The 23,880-nt window shown below is 57.2% G+C and overlaps 1 protein-coding gene across 1 annotated transcript; it reads left to right on the forward strand.

Annotated features, from left to right (window-relative positions):
- The first annotated feature begins 387 nt into the window (after positions 1–387).
- LOC100083301 (mitogen-activated protein kinase kinase kinase 3-like) lies at positions 388–23,393 on the forward strand. Its single transcript, XM_003428648.4, has 17 exons — positions 388–848; positions 8,732–8,825; positions 12,695–12,804; positions 14,985–15,025; positions 15,952–16,051; positions 16,979–17,089; positions 17,333–17,438; positions 17,610–17,743; positions 18,063–18,136; positions 18,663–18,727; positions 18,987–19,079; positions 20,420–20,617; positions 20,842–20,990; positions 21,362–21,493; positions 21,609–21,738; positions 21,973–22,150; positions 22,490–23,393. The coding sequence occupies exons 2-17, from the start codon at positions 8,822–8,824 to the stop codon at positions 22,716–22,718; spliced, it is 1,854 nt and encodes a 617-aa protein (XP_003428696.4). The 5' UTR covers positions 388–848; positions 8,732–8,821; the 3' UTR covers positions 22,719–23,393.
- The last annotated feature ends 487 nt before the right edge of the window (positions 23,394–23,880 follow it).

A 23,880-nucleotide genomic window follows, 5' to 3' on the forward strand; every position in this document is an offset into this window, starting at 1 on the left:
CGACCCCCTCCCCGCGCCCCTCCCTCATTTTTTCGGGGCGGCGTGGTGGAGCTGGGGCATCGAGGCCTCCCCGCCCTCCCCGCCACCCCCCCCCCCCCAGGGTTTGGCACAGAGTGGGAGCGGGGGAGAAGGGCTAATCTGACGACAGAGGAGGAAAGCTCCCAGGGCCGACCCTCGGCACCTGGCTGGCCGCGGCTGGACAGAGAGGGAGGAGGGAGAGGGGGAGGATTGTGTGTGCGGGGGAGTGGGGGGGTCCCGGGGCCGGTCCCGGGGTGGGCGGGTCTGGAGGGGAAGGGGCGGGGAGGCCCACCGGGGGCCCCCGGCGCTGCTGATTGGTCGGGTTCCCCCTTTGACGTCAGAGTTTCCTGCGGTCTGGGGCCCGAGCTTCGGGACTCGGCGGCTGGTCCGGAGGCTCCAGCTGTGCCAAGCGCTGGGACTCCCCTTGGACGGACGGGACGGACCCCGAGCCTCGCCCCCCGAGCCTCGCACCCCGCGCCTCGAGGCGCCCCGCACCCAGCTCCGGAGTTGCAGAAATCGGAGCTGGAGTGGGAGAGTCGGCCCCGGGCGCGGACTTTCGGCTGATTCTCTGGGCTCGGACACGGGGGTCCCCCGGGACCGTCCCGCCCTCCCCGCCCCGTCCTGCCGTCGGAGGGAGTCCAGCCGGGGCTGCAGGACTGCGGAGGCCGGTGGGGGGGCCCCGAGGCGTGGAGAGGGTCGTGCAGGGGTTGGGCCGACGACCCCGCACCCCCAGATCCGACCGGAACGGGCCGGACCGGACAGGACCGGACGGCGGAGCCCGAGATGGAGCGGCCGCCTGCCTAAGAGCAACCAGCCCCCTACCCCCCGAGGTGAGTGAGTGTGGCCTGCGGGGGTCTCCCCGCCCCAGCCCCCTCCCCGGGGGGCATCCCCCCACCCCGGCTCTCCGGTGTCGCCCCCCCGCGGGACCGGTTTCCTGCTGGAGTCGGTGTGAGGGATGCCATGAGATCGCTTTATCGGGTGAGGGGAGAGGGGGCTGAGCTGAACTGTCTGCTGGGGAGGGGGCCGCCGCCCTCCGTTGGGGGTCCTGCCTTGGCCAAGGTCTGGGGGGGGGGGCAATGCTGGGGATTCATTCGATCGAATTTATTGCGCGCTTAGGGATTCATTCGATCGAATTCGTTGAGCGCTGACTGCGAACAGAACACTGTACTAAGCGCTTGGGAGAGTACAATAGAACAGCAAACAGACACATTCCTGCCCACAATGAGCTCACAGTCCAGACGGGGAAGCTCGCAGTCTAAAGAGGGGGTGCGGGGCAGACACCCCCCTCGACAGGCCGGAAACTCGGCTCGACGAACCGGGGTGGGCTAGTCCGGGGGCTGGGGGCTCCTTCTCTCTTCCCCGCCCTCGCCCGTCGCCGCAGCCACTTTCACTCTCTCCTGGCAGGAAGAAGGCGGGTGGGGGTCTCGGGGAGGAGGGATGTGCCTGCCGGGATCGGGCCGGGGACGCATTTCCTTTGAGATTAAAAGTGCTCGGTAAAACCCGGCTCCGTAGGTCCCTACTGGCTCAAGTTGGGGGATTGAAGAAGAGGTTTCAGATACTCGAGTCCAGCACCCTGCCTTCGGCCACGGACTGACCCTGGCCCTGGGGAGAGCAGGCCAACAGCCAAATGGCTGCTACCAGGGCCTGGAGAGGGGGAGGAGGAGGAGGGGGAGGAGGAGGACGGGGTTCGGGGCTGGTCCTGGTGGGGCCTTAAATGGGAGTAAAGGGTGAGGGTGAGCATAGCCCTGTGCAGACACAAGGGTGTCAGCTGTTGGCAGGGGGACAGAGTACCCGATCTGGGGTGTTTCCAGCCCTTCTCTGAGGTCTAGGATCCAGTCAGAGATCGGAGAGTCCGGCCCAAACAACAGAAGCACCAAACGTTGGCCTCGCCTCCACAGCTGGAGTGGCCCAAAACTTGGTATAAACACGTGATGTAAACGTTTACCACGCAGGGTGCCTATGGGAATGTGTGGCCCCACATGTATTTATGAGGGAGGACTTGTGGATGCAGTGAGCGCACGCGTACACGTGCAGGAGTGTGTGTGGGTGTGAGCAGGCGGACCCTCAAGCCTGGGAGCCCAAAGGGCCAGGGGCGTCAGATGGGGTGGGGCTGACTGAACTGCCGCCACCAAGCGTGACGCAAGGCCATTAGGTAGGTTGCATGTGTGTGCGTGTTTGCCCACATAAACAATTTGTCTGAGCCAGGGGTCTGGGTCTCTGTGTCTGGAGTTTTGGGCCTGGTGCCGAGCAGGTCAGGGCTGGGATGAGCCAGGATGCAGTGAGGCTGGGGTTCATTCCCCAACCTCCCAGCCAGTCCCACTTCCACAATCCCACCAGTTCCGTTTTTGCGGCCCAGGGAGGGCACAGAGCCCATGTCCAGTAGAGACGCAGCCGCGGCCATGGACCAAGGCCAGACTGGACGCGTGTTCTGAGGTGTGGGCCACACCAGGGTACGCACCAGAACCCACACCAGGACCTGCGCTAGAATTAATTCAATCCATTCAATTGCATTAATTGACTGCTTACTGCAGAGCACTGTAGTAAGCACTTGGGAGGGTAAAATAGAACAGTAAACAGACATATCCCCTACCCACAATGAACTTACAGTCCAGAGGGGGAGAGAGATGTTAGTATAAATCTATAAATTGCAGATAAGACATAAGTGCTGTGGGGCTGGGAGAGGGGATGAATAAAGGGAGCAAGTCAGGGTGACACAGAAGGGAGTGGGAGAAGAGGAAAGGAGGGTTTAGTCAGGGAAGACCTCTTGGAGAAAATGTGCCTTCACTAAGATTTTAAAGGGGAGGACCCACACAGACCCATACCAGAGTGCACAGTCCCAGTCATTGGACCCCACTTATAGCTAAGGGCTCAGCAGGGCTGGCCAGAGCCATGAGCCACTTCTGCAACTGAGCGGGGCTCAGTGATACAGTTTTCCTCCAAGGGAAATTCCACATTTCCTGGGAAAATGGTAGCCATTCCATTCAGCCTCCTCCCCCGCTAATCTCTGCTCTATTCCCCCAACTCCAACCCCACCGCCTTCTCCAATCAGTCTGCCCTCCCTTCCCCTTCTCTGGTTATGAGGAGTTTCACTGTCACTGAACAGTGACATCTGGGGAGCCAGGGTCCTCTGCAGAGCTCGGAGTGAGGGAAGGGGCTGGCTGACCTGTCCCGAGGCAGAGGGATGATCCAGATGACCTCAAAGGATCCCTTCCAGCAGTGTCTCCCGGCACCTCCCAGCATGCAGTGGTGGAGGGGGGCCCGGGCGGGGTCTTGGCGAAGCATCTGGCCGCCTCTTCTGAACATCTGGCCTCACGGCCTGCAGTGACCCCCTCAGGCAGCTGGGCCAGGGACAGTGTCATCCTAGTCTGTGCTGGGCAGCTCCAGAGCCAGGAAAGGCTAGAGCCCAACCCGGGGGTTTCTGTGGTGAGGGGGTCACAGCCCCCTGAACTCCCACCCCCAGGGAGTCACCATGACCAGGAGCAGCAGCAACTTAAACCAATAGCTTCCTGAGGGTAGGGATCTACAGGGTTAAAAGTGCAGGAGAGATTGGAGGGAGATGAGTTTTGTTATTTTTTTTTTAATATTTGTTAACTGCTTACTGTGAGTCAAATACTGTTCTAAGTTTTGGGGTAGATACAAATGAATTAGGTTAGACAAAATCTCTGTCCCTCATGGGGCTCACAGTCTAGAACTAATGCAGGGAGATGTTAAGTGATAGGACCAAGGTCACACAGCAAGCATGTGGCAGAGCGGGGATTAGAAACACAGGACTCTGACTTCTAGGCCTATGCTCCTTAAGGCCACACTGCTTCTCCAGTTTTTCTAAGTTTGACCTGAGTCCTAGTTAGGCACTGGGGACCCCTGGGAGAAAGCAGGCACGGCCCCATCCTTGGGGAGTCCCCAGTCCCCCTCTGAAATCCCAGCTCGGCATGGGGAGATGGGATGGACACGGTACCTCCTTTAGGTGCTGGCTTTCTTGACCTTAACATAGCAGCAGCATCAGCAGCAGCAGCATGAGTTCCACCTATCTTCTGGCTCCTTTCTGTCCTCTCCCCACAGCCTTCACTTGACCAGAGCCTTCATGACCATGGTCTGCAGAGGCACTGGGAGAGGCTGGACACACCTCACCCGTGCAGCAGCACTTGTAGGAATAATAATAATGATAGTATTTGTGAAGCGCTTGCTATGTGCCAAGCACTAATAATTGTGGTATTTTTTAAGCGCTATGTGCCAAACACTGTTCTAAGCAGTGGGGTAGATAAAAGGTAAGCAGGTTGGACACAGTCCCTGTTCCACATGGAGCTCACAGTCTCAATCCCCATTTTACAGGTGAGGTAACTGAGGGCACAGAGAAGTGAAGTGATTTGTCCAAGGTCATACAGCAGACATGTGGCAGAATCAGAATCAGGACCCACATCCTCTGATTCCCAGGTCCGGGGTCTTTCCACTGGGCCATGCACTCGTGGTTGTTGGGGTGTGGTTTATCCTTCTCCCACCTGCCCCCTCTCATCTCATCCCTGTTGGTAAGCAATCCCCTCTGTGTCACACACACACACACACACACACACACACACACTGGATAGAATGGGAGGGAAGAAGGAAAGAAGAGCAGAAACTCAAAACCAAACCCCACAGCTCCTTTCAGCAGCTCTGAAGGGTGCAGTTTGGTAAAAGGAGATATTTGGACTCTTTGTGGGTTTAAATTTTCCAGCATGTGCCCCCACCCTGTTTCAGGCTGCAGATAATTGAGCGTTAGATGGGCAGACTGGTCAGATTTCAGAAAACCAGTTGGAGCGAGTCCTTCTGCTATCTTGGGAATCCCGGGGTACCCTCTGATGACCCCAAAAGTTTTCCATCTGAAAAGCTGCCCTGTGGCCCTCTGGCCACCACCGAGAAGTCCAGGCCACCTCCTGTAGGGGCTGGGGAGGCAGGCCTAGACCACCAGCTTGAACAGGTGAACTGAACTAGGCCTCGGGCAGCTCAATTTGGCAGTCTCTGTTCTCTGCAGGATTTGGGGGCCACGGGGTTTGGCTACCTTCCACCCCCTTCCTCTGGTCTCAGGATCAGGATGCCTGGTGCTAGGCATGCCCAGACAGTTGCTGTTATCAGAGCATTGGGGCTCTTGGCCCTTTTTTTCCCCTAATTCATGGGGAGGGACAGAAGGAGGAGACTCCGTCCTGCCCTTGAGGGGCTGCCAGTCTCGAGGCCTCAGATTGGAGACTGCAGATTATTGTGTGTCCCTCACCCAGCTCCTTTAAACACTCTAAACCATTTATGTGTGTGCACAGGGATGTGCTCGTCCCTATCTGAGTCTTTGTCCCATCCTCCATCCCTCCCAGGCTAATATGGTCCAGCCTGGGCCGGAGTCCTGGAGGCCATTATGATGTTTTATAAATTGCGGCCAAATTCCCCATCCTTGGGGGCACCAGGCAACTCCTTGACTGGGGAGCCACAGGGTGGGAGTTGAGGGTCCGGTGGGGTGACATTACTCCCCAGGCCGGGTTCCGGTTCCTCTCTGCCATCCCACGGCCTTGGACCGATGCCCGCTGCTCGCCCAGAGGTGTAGCTCCCTCCACGACCCGCGGCTCCAATGGTGCCCCATGATTCGGCGCCCTCATTACGCTTCCTAGTGGTCAGCCACGGTCTGTCTCTTGCTTCCTCTCTCCACCTCTCTCTATCTCTGCTTTTGTGCCTAGGTCTCTGTGCCCATCTCTGTCTGCCCCTAGGTCTATGCTCATCTCTATCTCTACACCAAAATCTCTGTACCCATTTATGTCTCTGTGCCTAGGTCTCAGAGTCTAGGCCTCTGTGCCCATCTCTTGTCTTCATAAAAATTTATTTAATGGTTTTTAAGCACTGACTATGTGCCAGGCACTGTATTAAGCACTGTGGTAGATACAAGGTAATCAAGTAGGACACAGTCCGTGTCCCACAGGAGGCTCACAGTCTTCATTCATTCAATGTATTTATTGAGCACTTACTATGTGCAGAGGACTGTACCAGGCGCTTGGAATGTACAATTCAGTGACAGATAGAGACAATCCCTGCCCAATGACGGGCTCACGGTCTAATCGAGTCTAATCTTAATTCCCATTGTAGAGATGAGGTAACTGAGGCACAGATAAGTTAAGTGACTTGACCAAGGTCACATAGCAGCCAAATGGCAGAGCTGGGATTAGAACCTAGATATTTGCGCCTACGTCTCTGTGCCCCTCTCTGTATCCACCTCTATCTCTGCATCCATCTCTGTCTGTGACCCTGAACATGTCTGTGTCCATCTCTGTTTCTGTATCCACTTCTGCATCCCTGTCAGTGTCCATTTCCATTTCTATCTCCGTGTCTGTCTCTGATCCCTTCTCTGTTACTCTGTCCACGTCCAGCCCAGTCTCTGTCTTGGAGTCTATGTGGGTCTCTGGCAGTCTCTGTATCTCCTCCTGCTCCAGGTCCCGTGGGATGGCCGGGTGCACAGAGGCCGCGCTTCCCCTCCCCCGCAGCCGGTGAACCCCAACGGGTGGGCGGGCGGGCGGCCCGGTCCAGCTGCCAGCTCTGAGCTGAGGAGGCCCCACTGTTTGCTGGAACTTCAGCGTAGCAACGCTCCACAACAGTGCGGGCCGTAGGCCCGGAGGGCGGGTCTGGGGAATGGATGGGGAGGAGGCGGGGATGAAGGCGGGGATGAGGGCAGACTGGAGGGCCCGAGTGGTGGAGCTGGCCCGGCAGAGCCAGAGAAGACATCCTAAGGAGCCTGGAGGGTGGGCTGCCATTCCTCTGCCCCTTCCCTTCTATCAATCAATCAATCAATCAATCATATTTTCTGTTTTTGTTTATGGTATTTGTTAGCGCTTACTATATGTCAAGTACTGTTCTAAGCCTTGGGGTAGATACAGGTTAATTAGATTGGACACAGTCCCTGCCCCACATGGGGCTCACAGCCTAAGGTAGGAGGGAGAACAGGAGCACTGAGGCACAGAGAAGTTAAGTGACTTGCCCAAAGTCACACAGCAAGCAATTGGCAAATTCGGGATTAGAACCCAGGTCCTCTGACTCCCAGGCCCATGCTCTTTCCACTAGGTCATGCTGCTTATTGAGTGCTTACTGTGTGCAGAGCACTGTACTATGTGCTTGGGAGAATCCTCTTCCCTACCTGTCCCCCTTCCCCTCCTCCCTTCCTTCTCTCTCCCTCCCCTCCTAATCCTCCCTCCTCCTTATCCTCCCTCCCTTTCTCAAACAATCAATAGTATTTATTGAGCACTTACTGTGTGCAGAACTCTGTACTAAACACCTGGGAGAGCACAATAGACTGTACCTCTAGACTGTAAGCTTGTGAGGGGCAGGGAATGTGTCGGCTAATTCTGTTTTACTCTCCCAAGTGCTTAATATAGTGCGCTGCACATAATATGTGCTCAATAAATGTGATAGATTGATTGATACGGTACAACAGAGTTGGGTAGGTATGTTCCTTGCCCAAAACAAGGCTACTGTCCTCCTCCCTCCCTTCCTATCTTCTCTCCCCTTCCCATTTTCTCCCTTCCCCTCTTCCCTCACCCATGCCTCCCCACCCCTCCAGCTTCTCCAGAGTTTGTGCTCTGGCCCTGGGATCTGCAGCAGAATCTCAAGGTCCAGGCCCAAGTTTGGTGGGCTTTCCCAAGACAAGAGACCCCTGCTGGGGAGAGGACCAGGGCACTGTGGAGATGAAGTCTGGATCAGATCCTTGGTCAGAGAAACAGTCCTGGGAAAATTTCAGCCCAGAGGCACAGAGGGTGAGGGATGTTCCCTGGGTCACAGAGCACAGCAGGGACAACCCCACAAACCTCAAAGTGTCCCTCCCTTCACCTCCGGGCGGTCTCATTTATCCCGTTACCCATCCCTTGCCAATGTCCTCCCACTGGCCCGAAATTCGCTCCCCCTTCATATCTGACAGTCCACCACTCTCCCCACCTTCCGAGCGCTTCTAAAATCACATATTCTCTGAGAAGCCTTTCCCGACTAAGCCCTCAATTTCTCCTACCTGCCCTCCCCTCTGTGTCATTTATGCAGTCAGATCTAAACCCCTTTAAGCACTTGATCTTCACCCACCTTCAGCTCCACAGTACTTTATGTATACATCTTTAAATTACATTTTATAAATTACTTATTTATTTATATTATTGTCTGTCTCCCCATCTAGACTGTAAGCTCATTAAGGGCAGGGAACATGTCTGCTAGTTCTGTTGTACTGTACTCTCCCAAGCACTTAGTATAGTGCTCTGCACATACTAAATGCTCAACAGATACCATTGATTGATATCCTTGCACTCTGCCATTTCCCCTATCTAATTTATTTCTAGACTATGACCTCGTTGTGGGCAGGAATGTGACTGTGATATTGTACTCTCCCAAGCACTTAGTGCAGTGCTTTGCATACAGTAAATGCTCAAAAAATACAATTCAATGAATGAACAAATGAATTTCGTTATCTTCGTCACCCTGTAGACTGTAAGCTCCTTGTGGTCAGGGATCCTGTCAACCTATTCTATTGCACTGCACTTTCCCAAGCACTCGGCCCAATGTTCTGCACACAGTAGAAACTCAATAAGTACCATTGATTAATTGAGTCCCTTCCCCTCCCACCCGCCCACCCCGGTCTGGAGTTGGCTGCTCAGGGAGGGGAATAGATCACTGGGTCCTGAGCGATAGGATCCACCCGACGCTCACATCTCGCTGCCTGTGATTTCAGGGTGGACGCTGACCTCCAGAAGCCAGGGGTGGACAAGCTTTGGAGGCCGGTCCGTGCAGCTGGGAGTCCGGCCTGGATAACGGTGGCACCATGGGTAAGGGCCCCACGGCCATTTCTGGTTTCGATTATTGATCTCTTACCTCCCATGGTGAGGGGGAGTGGGGAATCCGAGAGGAAGTTGTGTGTGTCCACGAAACTAGGCTTTTTCTTCCCCCTCTATGAAAGCGGAGCTTGGTGGGAGGCCCGTGTCGATGGGGGGCCGAGGGGGCCGGACCCCCAGAGAATTGACCCAGACAGCTGGTCGTGAGCGTCACTGGGGTGGGAAAAGGGGGGCAGGACCGGCGGGACTCCTGGTTTCTGTCATTCCGACCCCGCACCACCCATCCCTGCTCCCCCTCCCTTCTCTTCCCCAACCCGGGTCTCCCCCTCCCCTCCCCCGGCCCGCCTTCCCGGACCCCGACCCTCCCTCCCCTCAAAAATCCCGGCCATTTCGTTCGATGTTTACTGTCGGGTTTCCTCTTTTGGCCTCTGTCGACGCTGCGGAGGCCAATTGTCTCCGGGACGGCCCCCCTCGCGGGGGAGAGGGGCGAGGGGGAGCCCGGCGGGGGGACGTGGGACGTGTTCCCGGATCTCTCCGTGCGAGGCCTGAGGGTCCGCCCTCCAGACCCCGCCAGGGCCCCGCCCGGCCAGGCCTGGAATGGAGTTCCGGGAGGCTCGGGAGGAAGGCGGGGATCAGGGAAGGCTCCCTGGAAGAGCGAGCGCTCGAGGCGTCCAGGAGGGGCGGGACGGTGCGGGGCGCTGGGGACGGGGGGGTGGGCAAGCGCTGGGGGCCGGTCTGTGCAGTTGGGAGTCCGGCCAAGGCTTTGGGGCGGGGAGGAGGAGGAAGGGGAGGGGAGGAGGAGCAGCAGCAGCGATAGGAGGTACTGAGCGCCCCCTGGCAGCGTGGGGCACCGAGCGCCCCCTGGATGCACTGCACGGTACCGAGGGCCCCCTTGTGGCAGTGCACGGTCCCGGGCGCCCCCTGGGTGCACTGCACGGTACCGAGCGCCCCCTGGGAGCAGTGTATGGTCCCGAGCGACCCCTGGTGGCAGAGTACGGTCCCGGGCGGCCCCTGGGTGCACTGCACGGTACCGAGCGCCCCCTGGGAGCAGTGCACGGTATCGTACGCCCGCAGGGTGCAGAGTAGGGTCCCGAGCGTCCCCTGGAAGCAGTGCACGCTGCCGAGCGCCCCCTGGTGGCAGTGCACGATCCCCGAGCGCCCCCTGGTGGCAATGCGCTGTACCGAGCGTCCCCTGGGCGCGGAGGACACTGTACCGAGCGCCCGGAAAGTACAGCCGAAGCCCTACAGTCGTTCGCAGCCCGCCAGGAGCTTCGACTGTAACGGGGAGACCCACGTGCAGGCTTACGAAGGTTTCCAAGCAGTGAAACCAGAGTAACTAAAATGGACGCACTGACGCAAGTGCCGAGGACAGGCAGGGACAAAAAAGGAGAGCAAGAGGCGGTGGGGGGGATCTCGTTCTGGGTGTCAGGAGCACGGTGGGGTGGCAGGGGTGGGTGGCCGGGCGTGCCCGGAAAGTCCAACAGACAGTCCAGTCCCAGTGGGGGTGCGGGACAGCAGGAGGGCTCAAGGTATCCCTGCTCAGAGGCAGGGGGCCGGATGGCATGGCCTCTCCCAACCCTGTCAAACGGCCCTTGCTGGGGCATATTGAGCTAAAAGGCCTCCTGCCTCCCCGTTTCCCCTCTCCTGTCCTCTCTGCTTCGCTCTCCTCCCCCGCACCCGGCGAAGGTGACTGCGAGGGCCCCGCGCTGGCCCCGCGCCCGGACTGGCCGAACTGTTAATGCGGAACGGGAACAGAGAGGGGCGGAGGCCGGGGCCGGAGGGGGAACGGCTGACCTCTCCACCGCTCGTCTGAGGGTCCGCTGGGAGGCCGAGGGCGACAAAAGCTACGCGAGGGGTGGACGGGAGGTGGTGGGATGAAGTAGGGGGGGCTGCATCTCTTGGACAAGTCGCTTCGCTTCTCCATGCCTCTGTTCCCTCATCTGTAAAATGGGGATGGAGACTGTGAGCCCCACGTGGGACAGGGATTATAATAATAATAATGTTGGTATTTGTTAAGCGCTTACTATGTGCAGAGCACTGTTCTAAGCGCTGGGGTAGATACAGGGTCATCAGGTTGTCCCATGTGAGACTCACAGTTAATCCCCATTTACAGATGAGGGAACTGAGGCACAGAGGAGTTAAGTGACTTGCCCACAGTCACACAGCTGACAAGTGGCAGAGTCGGGATTCGAACCCATGAACTCTGACTCCCAAGCCCGGACTCTTTCCATTGAGCCACGCTGCTTTATTATGTGCAATCCGATTATCTTATATCTAGTCCAGCGCTTAGTACAGTGCCTGACACATTCATTCATTCAATAGCATTTATTGTGCGCTTACTATGTGCAGAGCACTGTACTAAGCGCTCGGAATGTACAATTCGGCAACAGAGAGAGACCATCCCTGCCCAATGACGGGCTCACAGTCCAAACTGGGAGACAGACAGAAAAGCAAAGTAGTAAGCGCTTAACAAATACCATTATTATTATTATTATTATCTCTTCTTTCCCTTTGGAAACTTTCTGGACGCGACGTCAGCCGCCTGCCTCGTTGTCTCGGCCCTCGCCCCTCCGGGCTGGGAGCGAGGGAGGGAGTTGGGCGGAGACCGAGGGCCTCGGCCAGCTGACCCTGCAAATGGCCCTCCGCTGCCCGGGGGTTCCCCCTCCCCCCGGGACCTCGGGGCTCAGCTCAGGCCCGGAAACTTTCCTTCTGTGCGAATAATAATGTGCGAATAATAAGAAGAAGAATGGTATTTGTTAAGCGCTTACTATGTGCCAGGCACTGTACTAAGCGCTAAACTCGTCCGCCGCCCGACGGGGTCCAGGCTGGCTGGGGGAGGGGCAGAGGGAGGAGGAGGAATCGCGATTCCTACCCTCCCCCACAGCCTCACACCCCTAGGGACTCGCCCCCCCCCAATTCATTCAATCATTCGTATTTATTTTGATGACTTTGTCTTGTTTTGTTTTGTTCTGTTTTGCTTTGCTTTGCTGTCTCCCCCGTTTAAACTGTGAGCCCGTTTTTGGGCAGGGATTGTCTCTATCTGTTGCCGAATTGTAAATTCCAAGCGCATAGTACAGTACTCTGCATATAGTAAGCGCTCAATAAATACTATTGAATGAATGAATGAAATGAATGAATTGAGCGCCTCCTGAGCACTGTACTAAGCACTTGGGAGACTACAGTACAACAATAAACAGACACATTCCCTGTCTACAATGAGCTTATAGTCTAGAGGCAGGGGAGACAAAAATTAATAAATATGAATAAATTACAGATATGTACATTGGTGCCGAAGGGCCGGAAGCTTGTTGTGGACAGGAAATGTGTCTATTTATTTGAGCACTTAGTACAGTGTTCTGCACACAGTATGCACTCGATAAATACGATTGAATTGAGAAGCAGCGTGGCTCAGTGGAAAGAGCACGGGCTTTGGAGTCAGAGGTCATGGGTTCGAATCCCAGATCTGCCACTTGTCAGCTGTGTGACTGTGGGCAAGTCATTTAACTTCTCTGTGCCTCAGTTACTTCATCTGTAAAATGGGGATTAAGACTGTGAGCCCCACGTGGGACAACCTGATTCCCCTGTGTCTACCTCAGTGCTTAGAACAGTGCTCTGCACATAGTAAGCGCTTAACAAATACCAACATTATTATTGAATGAAAGAATGACTCAACCCTCCCATCCCGTCCCTACCTCTGCCATGCCCGTGTAGAAAAACCTGGCTTTTCCTACTAAACTCCTTCCCCTCCTTCCCCCCTTTCTCCTTCACCCCTCCCAAGTCCCCATCCCCTGCCAGAGGGGCAGGGGGTACTTCTCGAAGGAGCCAGACCCCTGACTCCTCTCCCTCCCCTCCTCCCCCTGCAGACGAGGAAGAAGCACTGAACTCAATCATGAAGGACCTGGCGGCCTTGGGCAAGCGCGGCGGCCTCCTGGACAGTGGTCGCAACAAACACCACTTCCCTGCCCTCAAACAAGTGAGTCCAGACCGCCCCCACCCCCCCATATATCCACCAACCCCTCCCTGGGAAGTGGGGGGACTTGCTGGAAACAGCCCCAGCCCATTTATCTGAGCTGAGAGGTGAAGAGAGAGTTGAGATACCAGTTCTAGTCCCAGCTCAGTCCCTACCGGTTGTGGGACCTTGGGCAAATTGCTGAACTTCTCTGGGCCTCAGTGACCTCCTGAAGGAAGAATAACAACTGCCTGCCTCTGCCTCCCTCTCAGGGGTACTAGGAGGACAGAATGACTTAACCAAGGTGAAAGTGCTTGGCAAATCCCAGCGATGGTGATGAAGGGTCCAAGGAGACCACAGACAACTGATAATATAATGATCAAATAACTGATAATTTTCTGTGTGGATTGAGCCACCCCTCCTGTCATATGCATACTTTTCTCACAGCTGCCCACAGGAGCAGCACAACTCTCCCCCTCCCCTCCCCCCAAGCCCTGGGGTAAAGACACATCCATGCATGGATAATCCATGGATAATCCACACATTGGTTAATCGAGTCTGTGTTTGTGTCCTGGACTTTGGCTCAAAAGAGAGTGGAGGCAGGCAAGAAAGTTACCACTAGTAATAGTAATTATGGTATCAATTAGTAGATATTGCCAGCCTGAAAAGAAGGTGATTTGGTTTGTTTTTTAACCATCACAAGCTCTTTCCCCACACCCCATCAAAACCAGACCATTGAACACATGAGACTGTCTCAGCAGGCCATCCTGCTGGCCGTGGGCCGGCTGGCTAAAAGCTATCAGCAAGGCTTCATGAAAAGACGATTGGTGTGAGGTGAACTGTCCGCCTGTCTGCCTGTCCTTTTCCAAATCTATCTCGAGGCCACAGGGGACCTGGGGAGGCCCAATCACATATCGTGGGGACCGTGTCACAGATCAGTCACGGTCATTGCCTTCACCAAGCTGCCTGTCTCATGGAAGAGATGGTTCAGACACACGGACAATCCCCAACAGACACACTACTGGTGGGTGGGAGCCGAGGTGAGGGGTATGATCCAGGGTGCCATAGGGTGGGGGGTAGGCAGTGTGAGTAAGGGAAGGCTGCCTGGAGGAGGTGGTCTGGGGCAGGATGTGCAGGAGGAGGGTCCATTGCCGGAGTAGGGCCTGGGAGATGGGAAAGGGGAGGGTGCTCCCAGCAACTCCTGGGATTGGGTTGGGGGATGGGTTAGACAACCGTGCCTGGGTCCCAGCTGAGGGGGCCTTGGAGCCTGGGCACTCAGGTTCCAACTGTGTGGTTGAAGCCATTTTGTCCCCTCTGGCATCGGTGTCTGGGCTGGACTCCAGTTTCATTCTCCCGGGGTCTCCCACCAGACCCAAAAGCATCTGGATAGGCCCCAAATAGGGTGTTTCTACCCCATTCGCTCTGTGCAATGGCCCCCCTCCTGCTGACCCCCTAGTTTCCTCTCTCGGGAGGAGGGGAGAGGTCAGTGAGGTCTGATCCAGCCTCGACCTCCAGCTCTGAGCCTGAGCACATTCCTGGGGTGAGGAGAAGCAGGCAGGAAGTGAGAGCAGAGAGTTATCGGAAAGGAAACAGCCCGAGATTACTGCGGGGGAGGGGCGGGGGGCTGGGAGGGGAGCAGAGAAATCTGGGGGGGGGACAGAGGCGCCCCGCTGGCAGAGAGGACTGATAATAATAATAATAGTATTTGTTAAACGCTTACTACGTGCCAAGCACTGTAATAAGTGCTGGGGGGTGGGAGAAGTCAAGAGGGGTGGGGCGGTTTAGAGATCCCCGCAGATTCTTTGTTGAATGGGCAGGACCGAGATGAGGGGGTTGGGGTCACGGAGCGCTTAGAATAGTGCTTTGCACATAGTAAGCGATTAACAAATGTCATCATTATCAAATGTCAATTTGTTATATTATCTGGGGTTTCTCGGGGGGCCGGGGGTCGGCCGGTCCCGGGAGGGGACCGTCCTCCTGACTGGTCTTGGAAAAGGTTCGGCCCAGGACGTCAGAAGAGTTGGGGAACCCCAAGTAATGGACCCAGGGCTCTGGACCGGACTCAGGTGACCCCTCCCCAAGGATGTCAAGCGGGGCTCCCGACCCACAGAGCCAGGGCCCCCAGGGGGGTGAGGCGGGGCTGGGGAAGGGGCTTGGCCTCAGAAGGGGCCTTAGGGGTCTGACTGGCTGCCGGTTTATTCCAGAGAAGCGCCCGGATCAAGTTCGAATACGAAGCTGAGAAAAGGTGGGTGAGTTCGTCCTGGGGCCGGAGGAGGGGGACGGCCGGATTGGGGGGGTGGGAGGAGCCTGAGAGGAAGGCCTTTCTGGGAAGCAGCATGGCCTACTTGGAAAAGCACCGCTCGGGAAAACAGTAAACCTAATCTCTAATCCTGGCTCTGCCACTCTTTTTTTCTGTGTGTGGGGGTGATATTTGTCAAGCACTCACTGTGTGCCAGGAACTCTACTAAGCACTAGGAATTCTACTAAGCACGGGGGTAGATTTAACCTAATCTGGGTGGACACAATCCATGAGGCTCAGAGTCCCATTTTACAGTTGAGGTAACTGAGGCACCGAGAAGTTAAGTGACTTGCCAAAGACCACAGAGCAGACAAGTGACGGAGCCGAGATTAGTTCTTCTGACTCCCAGGCTCGTGCTTTTAACCATTAGGCACTTTTCTGCAGTGTGCCTCAATTTCCTCATCTGTAAAATGGAAAATCGCTGTCTCTTTTCCCTCTTATTTAGACTGTAAACCCCATGAGGGACTGTGTCCGACCTAATTATCTTGTATCTATCCCAGAGTTTAGTGCATTGCTTGGGACATAAACACTCAACTATCATTATTGGGGAGGGGCATCTGGACCCTACTGTGATGGTCACTCTCACCTGGGGAGGTTCAGGCCCCTCAAGAGCCCCCTGAGAGACTTCCGTATTATCCTTGCAATCACAGTCCATTCATCTGCCTGCATACACACTTTGAATAGTAAGACAGTGGGACTGTCAAGTCCATGAGTGACTGGGTATTGGAGCTGTCCAGGCTGTGAGTGATCAGGCACTGGGTCTGTCCAGCCCGTGTATGATTGGGTTTTGGGGCCATCCAGCCCACGGGTGTTCGGATGCTAGGTCTGTCCGTCCCATGGGTGACTGGACACTGGGGCTACTCTTTTTGCAGGATCATCCAGTTCCCAAGACCCATCAAGTTCCGGGAGCTGTGGCAAAAAGCACAGGATGCCTTCGGGCGGGCTGTGGACCTTCACTATCTCAGCAACGAGGTCCTGGAGAGGCTCTGAGCTACCCCCATCCCCATCCCTGCCCCCTGTATGGGTCCCCACACCTCAGGCTGACCTCCTGCACCAACCACACCTCTCCTCTCACCCTGGGCTGGGCAGGCATGGCTTCCTGTGGGCCACCTCCTCCACTGCCCAGAACCCTCCTCCCAGACACTTTTCCTTCACTGTTTCCTCTTCCAGCCCCCAGCCCAGCTCCCAGCTCACAGACTCAGCCTTCACCCCTAGCCAAGGCCCTAGCTCCAACCCCCAGCCCCAGCCCCAGCTGCCACCCCCAGTCATCTCCCCCAACCTCAGCCCTTGCCCAACTTGGGCCTTGCCCTGGGGTTCCACAGCTTGATGGGCACGGCTGGGGCCATGGACACAGTGTGGGTTCACACTGAGGTTCCCAAGGCCTCAGAAGGGCCAGTAAGATGCTCCCGGGTAGCTTAGACAGGGTTGGGGGCCTAGAATTGGAAACCACCCCCCAATACGAATGCCATGGAGACCTCTGGCTTCTACCCCAGGTTCCCCCTATGGAGGAGGAGGGGGCCACCAACTCCCGACACTGCCCGCCCTTTGGCCAGGAGCTGGTGGTCAGCATTACATCCCTAGGCACCTGGCATGGAGTGGGCTGGGGATAATCGGCACTGCCCCCAACTGGGGTCCTGCTGAATGGGTGATAGAGATTTCTCAGCGAGGGTCTCGCCCCACCCTTATCGCCCTCCCGGTTGCTTGGCATTAGGGCTAATCAGCAGGAACTGGACTGGTCCCTCCTCTTCCCTGCTGGGTGCCTGGCTGGGGGAGGGTCAGGGGAGGAATTGAGGCTATTCCCAGCCTCCTGCCCTGCCACCTGAGTCCTCAGTTATCCTGGCTTCTCCACACCCCCTCCCACGCTGTGATCTCATCCTAGCTCCCCCACCACCCCCATAGGTCCTGCTCCCGCTGGCCTGCCAAGAGGACCTAGACCGAGCCCTGCAGGTTCTGGACCTGAATCCGATCACCAGGAGTCTCCGCGTGCTGGTGACAGTGTCCACGGCCAATGTGAGTTCAGCGTGGGACACTCAGGAAGAGGGCTAGAGGTGGTGGGTAGCCTGGTGGGGGTACTGGTAGCTGGAAGTAGTGGGGGGCTAGGGAGCCTCCTGGGCTCTCAAGGTGCCAGGGGGCACGCTGGGGCTGAAAGGGGAGATGGTTTGGACATGCCAGCCATCTGGCTCCTCAGTTCCTCCCATGCCTCTGGCCCCTTTCAGCCCCCACCCCACTCATTGGCTTCCCCTGGGTCTGCAGCTCCTGCAGCCAAACAGGCAGCCGGACCTACGTCTGTCCAAGTCCACAGGGGACATCCTGGGGTGCCTAGACCCCAGTGTGCAGAGGGTGCGCAAGTCCTCCACAGGTGAGTCCTCCCTGCAGGATACATCTGCATGCAAGGACATACGTGTACACACACACACACACACACAGTGTTACCTGCTGAAGTCCTGGGCCACACTGGGGACAGGAGGACCTGCCAGAATTGGGGGTTCAGGACACCCTTTCTCCCTTCTCCCCCTCCCCCCCGCTGCAGGCTCCCTGCACTCGGGGCGCAGCTCTCCGCCGCCGGGCAGCGTGCCAGAGGAACAGCAGCAGATCGCCCGCCAGGGCTCCTACACCAGTGTGCATAGTGAGGGCGAGTTCATCCCGGAGGCTGTGGACCCCAGTGTGAGTGACCGCTGGCCGAGACCCTGGGGAGCCCCCATCGGGACTGTGCCCCCACATCCCTCTGACATATGATATACAAAGTGGGGGAGATGAACCCAGTCCTCCACAGGAGGCACCCCAGGGCCAGGGTGCCCCCTCCTGCCGGAAAGAGCCACCCCTGGGCTTCCCAGGGGTTGGGGTTGCCCAGGCTGCTGGATTCCTTGGCCCGCTGGGCTCTCTGGTCCAGAGGAGGGTCAAGGGAGCAGCCAAGCTGAGTCTAGACAAGCAGTGTGTCTCACCTTCCCTCTTCCACCCCCTTTTCCCTTGTCCTTGCCCTCAGCTGATGGAGCCATATCTCAGCACTGACAACTCTGTGTCCGGCAGCTGCTCCTCGCTGGATATGTCCACGGACAGGTTAGTTAGGGCTGTCCATGGGGGAGAGAGAGAGAGAGAGAGAGAGAGCGAGAGAGACTGTAGTTAAAGGAGGCTGTCTCAGTGTATATATGTGTGATTAAAGGGGCTGCGTATGTGTGTGTGTTGTTAAAGGGGACTGCCTAACTCTGTGTGTCTGTGAGAGAGAGAGAGAGAGAGAGAGAGAACTCCCACAAGGGAGATGTTTTTGAGGCAGCAAAAGCTGTCCACAGTTGGGGCCCAGGGACTGAGGTGCTGAGAATTGGGGTGCTGGGGGACACTTCATTAGCTAAATGGGGATCCTTCAAGGAATGGGCAATCTTCAGCTCAAGGCACTGTGACTGGCATTTGGGTAGCTGTGTTGGGGTTATTCAGACAGACCCCTGAAGCCACCCTGTGTCTCTGTTTCCCCCGCTGGGAAATGGGTGCAATGGGGCAGCCCCAGGTCCTAGGGCCAGGGGGGAGTTAGCAGGTAGAGGCACACAGGAAGGGGAGCCCACAGGCTGACAAGGTTGGTCTTCCCTGTCAGCCCGACCTTTTCCCAAACCATCGTTACGCGGAGGAGCCGGCACACAGACAGCCCCGAGACCTTGGGTATGGACCGGCGGATGTGATGGTTGGCTGGGTGGTGGATGGGCAGCGGGTGGACGGGCATGGTGGGTGGGCAGTTGGGAAAGTCTGGTTCAGCAGTCTGGGGCCTGGCAGAGTCGCGGGGACCTTTGGGAGATAGAATATCTGGGGCAGTCCAGAATGAGTGTCTGTGTTGTTTGTTTGTGTGGGTGTGTGTCTGTGTGTGTGTGTACAAGTGTACATACACACACATAGTGGGGGATTAAACTTTTCCTCCTCTCAGACTTTGATTCAGCATTCTGTGAGCGGTTTGGGAGAGGGGGAACATTTCCCCGCCAGTTTCACCTTTCCCAGAGCCGGAGGGACGACAATGATGGTGAGCTGGTGGGAGGGAGGGGGCGGGCAGGGAGGAAACAGGACCTACGGCTCATGTGTCCACTGGGACTGACAGCAAAATTGAGTGGGTAAGTCAGTCAGTCAGTCTTATTTATTGAGTGCTTACTATGTGCAGAACACTGTACTAAGCGCTTGGGAGAGTACAATATAGCAATAAACAGGCACATTCCCTGCCTACGACAAGCTTACATAGTAGAGGGGGAGTCATAGAGTTATTGGCTCCCCATCTTCAAGGGGATCATCCTGGGGAAAGGGCCTCATCTCCTGGCTAGATGACTGTCCTTTTATGCCTCAGTCTCCCCAGAGTTGGCAGGGCCAGGTCATGCCTCCACTGCCCAGACTCCTGGGACCCAATCCCCATCCTCTGGGTCAAGGGTGAGGTGGTTAAGCCGGGTTATGGGGGCAAAGGGTCTGAGACACTCTCACCAGGCACAGGGGCTGGAGAGAGAGTAATGGATAGAATTGAAGCTGTATTGCCTAGGGGATAGAGCGTGGGACGTGGACATCAGAAGGACTTGAGTTCTAATCCCAGCTCTACCACTTGTCTGATGGGTGACCTTGGGCAAGACACTTCACTACTCTGCTTCCCTATTAGCTCATCTATAAAATGGAGATTAGGACTGTGAGCCCCATGTGGGGCATGAACTGTGTCCAACCTGATTAACCTGTATCTACCCCAGCGTTTAGTACAATGCGTGGCACATAGTAAGCACTTAACAAATACCATTTAAAAAAAAATCAAACTACCTCGCTGTAGCCTAGAGCCCAGTCTGCTTCCCCAGATCCGTTCACCCAGGCACAGGACATGGGCTGGAGTTTCCGCCCTTCTCAGTACCCCTGCCCAGGGAGCAGAGAGGGGGAGGAGCAGAGCAAAGGGCCCTGGATAATCCACAGCCTTGAAAACTCTGCCCTGGAAAATTGAGAGTGGATGGCAGCTTGGGGGCATTGGGCCACTCCGGACAGGCCCAGGGTGGGTCTGACAGTGCCAAAGAGGGTAGAGGCCAGTGACCCCATGCTCTGGGAGGGAGAGCATGGGGATTTCTGGTGGGAGTCATGTGGGATGGGAGGGGCCCCCACCTCCATCCTCCGAGCTCCCCACCCTCCCTCCATCAGTCACTTGGCAGGTGGTGTGGTCAATTCTTGTTTTTCCAGGCAGTGTACTATCCGGGTCATTTTGTTGCCCACCCCCTTACCAGAGAAGGGCTAAGAGAGCCAGGATCAAGGGGGGACAGAGAAGAAGGGGCAGGGTGTGGGATTGGAGTGCTGCCCCTGCCCCTTCCGCCCCCACCGGACACGCTAACACCCATGTACCCTTCTCAGGCCGTCGTACCTTCCCTCGGAGTTGTGCTCCCCATGGGCATCGCCGCTTCCAGCTGCTCCCTTCTAGCCGCACGGACAGCTTCCCTGGGGATGGCCAGTCAGGTGGCCTGGAGCTGCATAAGTGCCGGGCTCCACGCAGGCGTCACTGGGACACTGGCCAGTGGCTCTTTCCTGGGGCCCGCGCCCAGCCCCGAGCTGGTGAGTGATCATCGGGTCCCAGCCCCACCCTCTGCACCCTGGCCTAGGCCGATGCCCTCCTTGGGTCAAGCCCCCAGGGCCCCAAGGGGCAGCCAGCATGGCGGCAGCGGCCACAGGCCAGGGAGGGACTAGATTGCCATTTGGGGATCCCCCCCCCCATTCCCATCCCCTCGGCCCCCGCTCAGTGCCCCCTTCCTGTCCTCATGGGCCCCCCTCACCCGCAGTGGATCCGGCCCCAGTGAACTGGCGCCTGGGGAGGCTGCTGGGCCGGGGCGCGTTCGGTGAGGTCTACCTGTGCTACGACGCTGACACCGGCCGCGAACTCGCCGTCAAGCAGGTGCCTTTTGACCCTGATAGCCAGGAGACCAGCAAGGTGAGGGTGTGGCATGGAGCAGGGCTAGGATGGTGGTCCTCCCACCATGATCAACCTGGGTGGTGCTGGGCCCCTAGGGGTGGGGGTTGGGCAGCTCAATCAGTCAGTTAATTAATGGTATTTATTAAGCACTTACTGTGGGCAGAGCACTGTACTGAGCACTTGGGAGAGTACAGTACAACAAAGTTGGTAGACAGGTTCTCTACTCATTATGGACTTACAGTCTAGAAGGGAGACAGACATTAATATAAATAAATTATGGATATGCACGTAAGTGCTGTGGAGCTGAGGGGCAGGAGGGAGCTCTCTCAGTGGGAGGGGGATGAGGCGCAGGGCTCTGGCCCACTGACCGCTCCCCTGCCCGGCCACAGGAGGTGGCTGCCCTGGACTGTGAGATCCAAGTGCTGATGGCCCTGCGCCATGATCGCATCGTCCAGTACCATGGCTGCCTGCGGGACCCCGAGGCTCGGACGCTGTCCATCTTTGTGGAGTACATGGCGGGGGTGAGTGGGTGTGACTACGGGGAAGCTGAGGTCCCAAGGACCGGGAGTGGGTCACAAAGGCAGGCAGGCAGCCTGAGGCCCAGGGAGACCCGTGCCCCTTGCCCATTTCTCCCAGGGTTCTGTAAAGGACCAACTGAAGACATATGGGGCGCTGACCGAGAACGTGACACGCAAGTACACACGGCAGATTCTGCAAGGGGTCAGTTACCTCCACAGCAAGATGATTGTACACCGGGACATAAAAGGTACGTGGACCCAGTGAGGGATGGAGGAGGCCGGTAGACAGGCGTGTGGGCAGGTGGGCCGTAAGGGGCCTGGGAGGGCCGTGGAGGCAGCAGGCCAAGGCCTCCAGTGAGGAGCTATCAGGAGGCCCCAGAGACAACAGTTGGTGCTGATGCTGGAGGATTCTCCCCTCTGATCTCTCCTCGGGAGTACAGGCTTTGTCAGCCTAGTCGTCTTTCTGTTTCTCCCCACCCTAGGGGCCAATGTCCTGCGAGACTCTGCGGGAAATGTCAAGCTTGGTGACTTCGGGGCTAGCAAACGCATCCAGACCATCTGCAGGTCTGGCACAGCCATGAAGTCCGTCACAGGGACGCCCTACTGGATGAGCCCCGAAGTCATCAGCGGGGAGGGCTACGGCCGAAGGGCGGACGTTTGGTAAGCGCAGTAGAGCCGGAATCTCGCCAACCCTCCTCCCCACCCCAAATCCCTCTCCCACCTCTCCAAATCCTCCTCCCACTTCTCCAAATTCCCCTTCTCAAATCCCTCTTTCCAACCGTCCTCTCCCAAAATAACTCCTTTCCCAACCCTGATCCTCCCTCCTCTTTCCCTAAACTCCCGCTCCCAGCATCCTAGATAAGGGCCCGCCCTTTTAGGCAGCCAGTTTGGGGGAGTGTGTGGAGGGCAGCCTCCCAGCGTCAGGGTGGCTGGACCCTGAGCATCTGCCCCCCGTCCTCTCTCTCTCTGCCTTCCCTCCATCCCTCCTCCCCTCCCCAGGAGCGTGGGCTGCACGGTGGTAGAGATGCTGACGGAGAAGCCGCCCTGGGCTGAGTTTGAGGCCATGGCTGCCATTTTCAAGATCGCCACGCAGCCTACCGAGCCGCAGCTCCCTCCCGGGGCTTCTGCCCACTGCCGGGACCTACTGAGGCGCATCTTTGTGGAGGAGAAGCGCCGGCCCACGGCTGAGGCACTGCTGGCTCATCCCTTCGTGAGTGGGGGCCTCTAGGTGCCCGGGCCCAGGGAAACCCCATCCCCGAACCCCATAAAATGGGCCCGGGGATCCTCTTTAGCACGGCCGCTCTGGATCAGGGAGGAGCACTGGACAGTTTGCCTGAGCCCAGGCGTTCTCAGAGTGAGGGGGACGGCTGGGGGGTGGCCGGGAGGAGCCTGATTCCCGAGCATCTCCACTGAGACCACACAAGGAGACCACACAGTCCCAGATCAGCTAGGAGGGGGTGCTTGGGAGATGGGGTAGAGATTCTGGGAGTGGGGTGCTGATGAGGAATGGGTGGGGTTGCCTGTAGGGTCTGGGGAGTCTGCTTGCCTTGCTGGGACTCAGCGCTCACCTCCCAGTGGGAGGCCCCTCTCTCGGTTCTTTTTCCTTGGGGCTAGGGGGTGGACCCTCCCAGACTCCTGGAATGATAGAAATGGACTCCATGGGGGAGGAGAGCCAAGAGCTGACGGGAGCACAGTGCTGGGCCACGAGGATACGGCATGGGGCCGTGTGGACGGCTGTGGTCACGGCCCCTGCACGAACCTCGGGGGGAAGGTTGGAGAGGCAGCCTTCCTGCAGAACACTCGGGACTGTAAATAATGGACCATGGGCTGGCTAGGACCGGAGGCCGTGGCCACGGGGTCCGGCTTCCTTGTGTGTAAAATAAAAAGATCCTTTTGTAACGAACCCTCGTTTGCTGACCTTTCCTGCGCCGGCCTTCACCAAGGGGGGCTCGATCCCCCTTGATATGAATAGGGGCCGGTCCTCCAACCTCCCCTGGCCAGAGCCTGTTCCTTTGGGCAGTTACTGTTCTCCACTCTATTCTCCTTCATTCGTGGCTCAGTAGAAAGAGCCCGGGCTTGGGAGTCAGAGGTCATGGGTTCTAATCCCGGCCCCACCGCTTGTCAGCGGTGTGACCTTGGGCAAGTCACTTAACTTCTCTGGGTCTCAGTGACCTCATCTGTAAAACGGGGTTGAAGACTGTGAGCCCTACGTGGGACAACCTGATTACCTATCCCAGTTCTGCCACTTGTCAGCTGTGTGACTGTGGGCAAGTCACAATGTTTCTGGGCCTCAGTTACCTCATCTGTAAACTGGGGATTAAGACTGTGGGACAATCTGATTACCCTGTATCTACCCCAGTGCTTAGAACAGTGCTCTGCACATAGTAAGC

This window comes from Ornithorhynchus anatinus, chromosome 13, assembly GCF_004115215.2.
Source record: "Ornithorhynchus anatinus isolate Pmale09 chromosome 13, mOrnAna1.pri.v4, whole genome shotgun sequence".
NCBI lineage: Eukaryota > Metazoa > Chordata > Mammalia > Monotremata > Ornithorhynchidae > Ornithorhynchus > Ornithorhynchus anatinus.

Coding starts and splice junctions, on each gene's coding strand:
- LOC100083301 (XM_003428648.4), top strand. Junction 15,026..15,951: donor GAATACGAAGCTGAGAAAAG/GTGGGTGAGTTC, acceptor CTCTTTTTGCAG/GATCATCCAGTTCCCAAGAC. Junction 20,618..20,841: donor CCGCGCCCAGCCCCGAGCTG/GTGAGTGATCAT, acceptor CCTCACCCGCAG/TGGATCCGGCCCCAGTGAAC.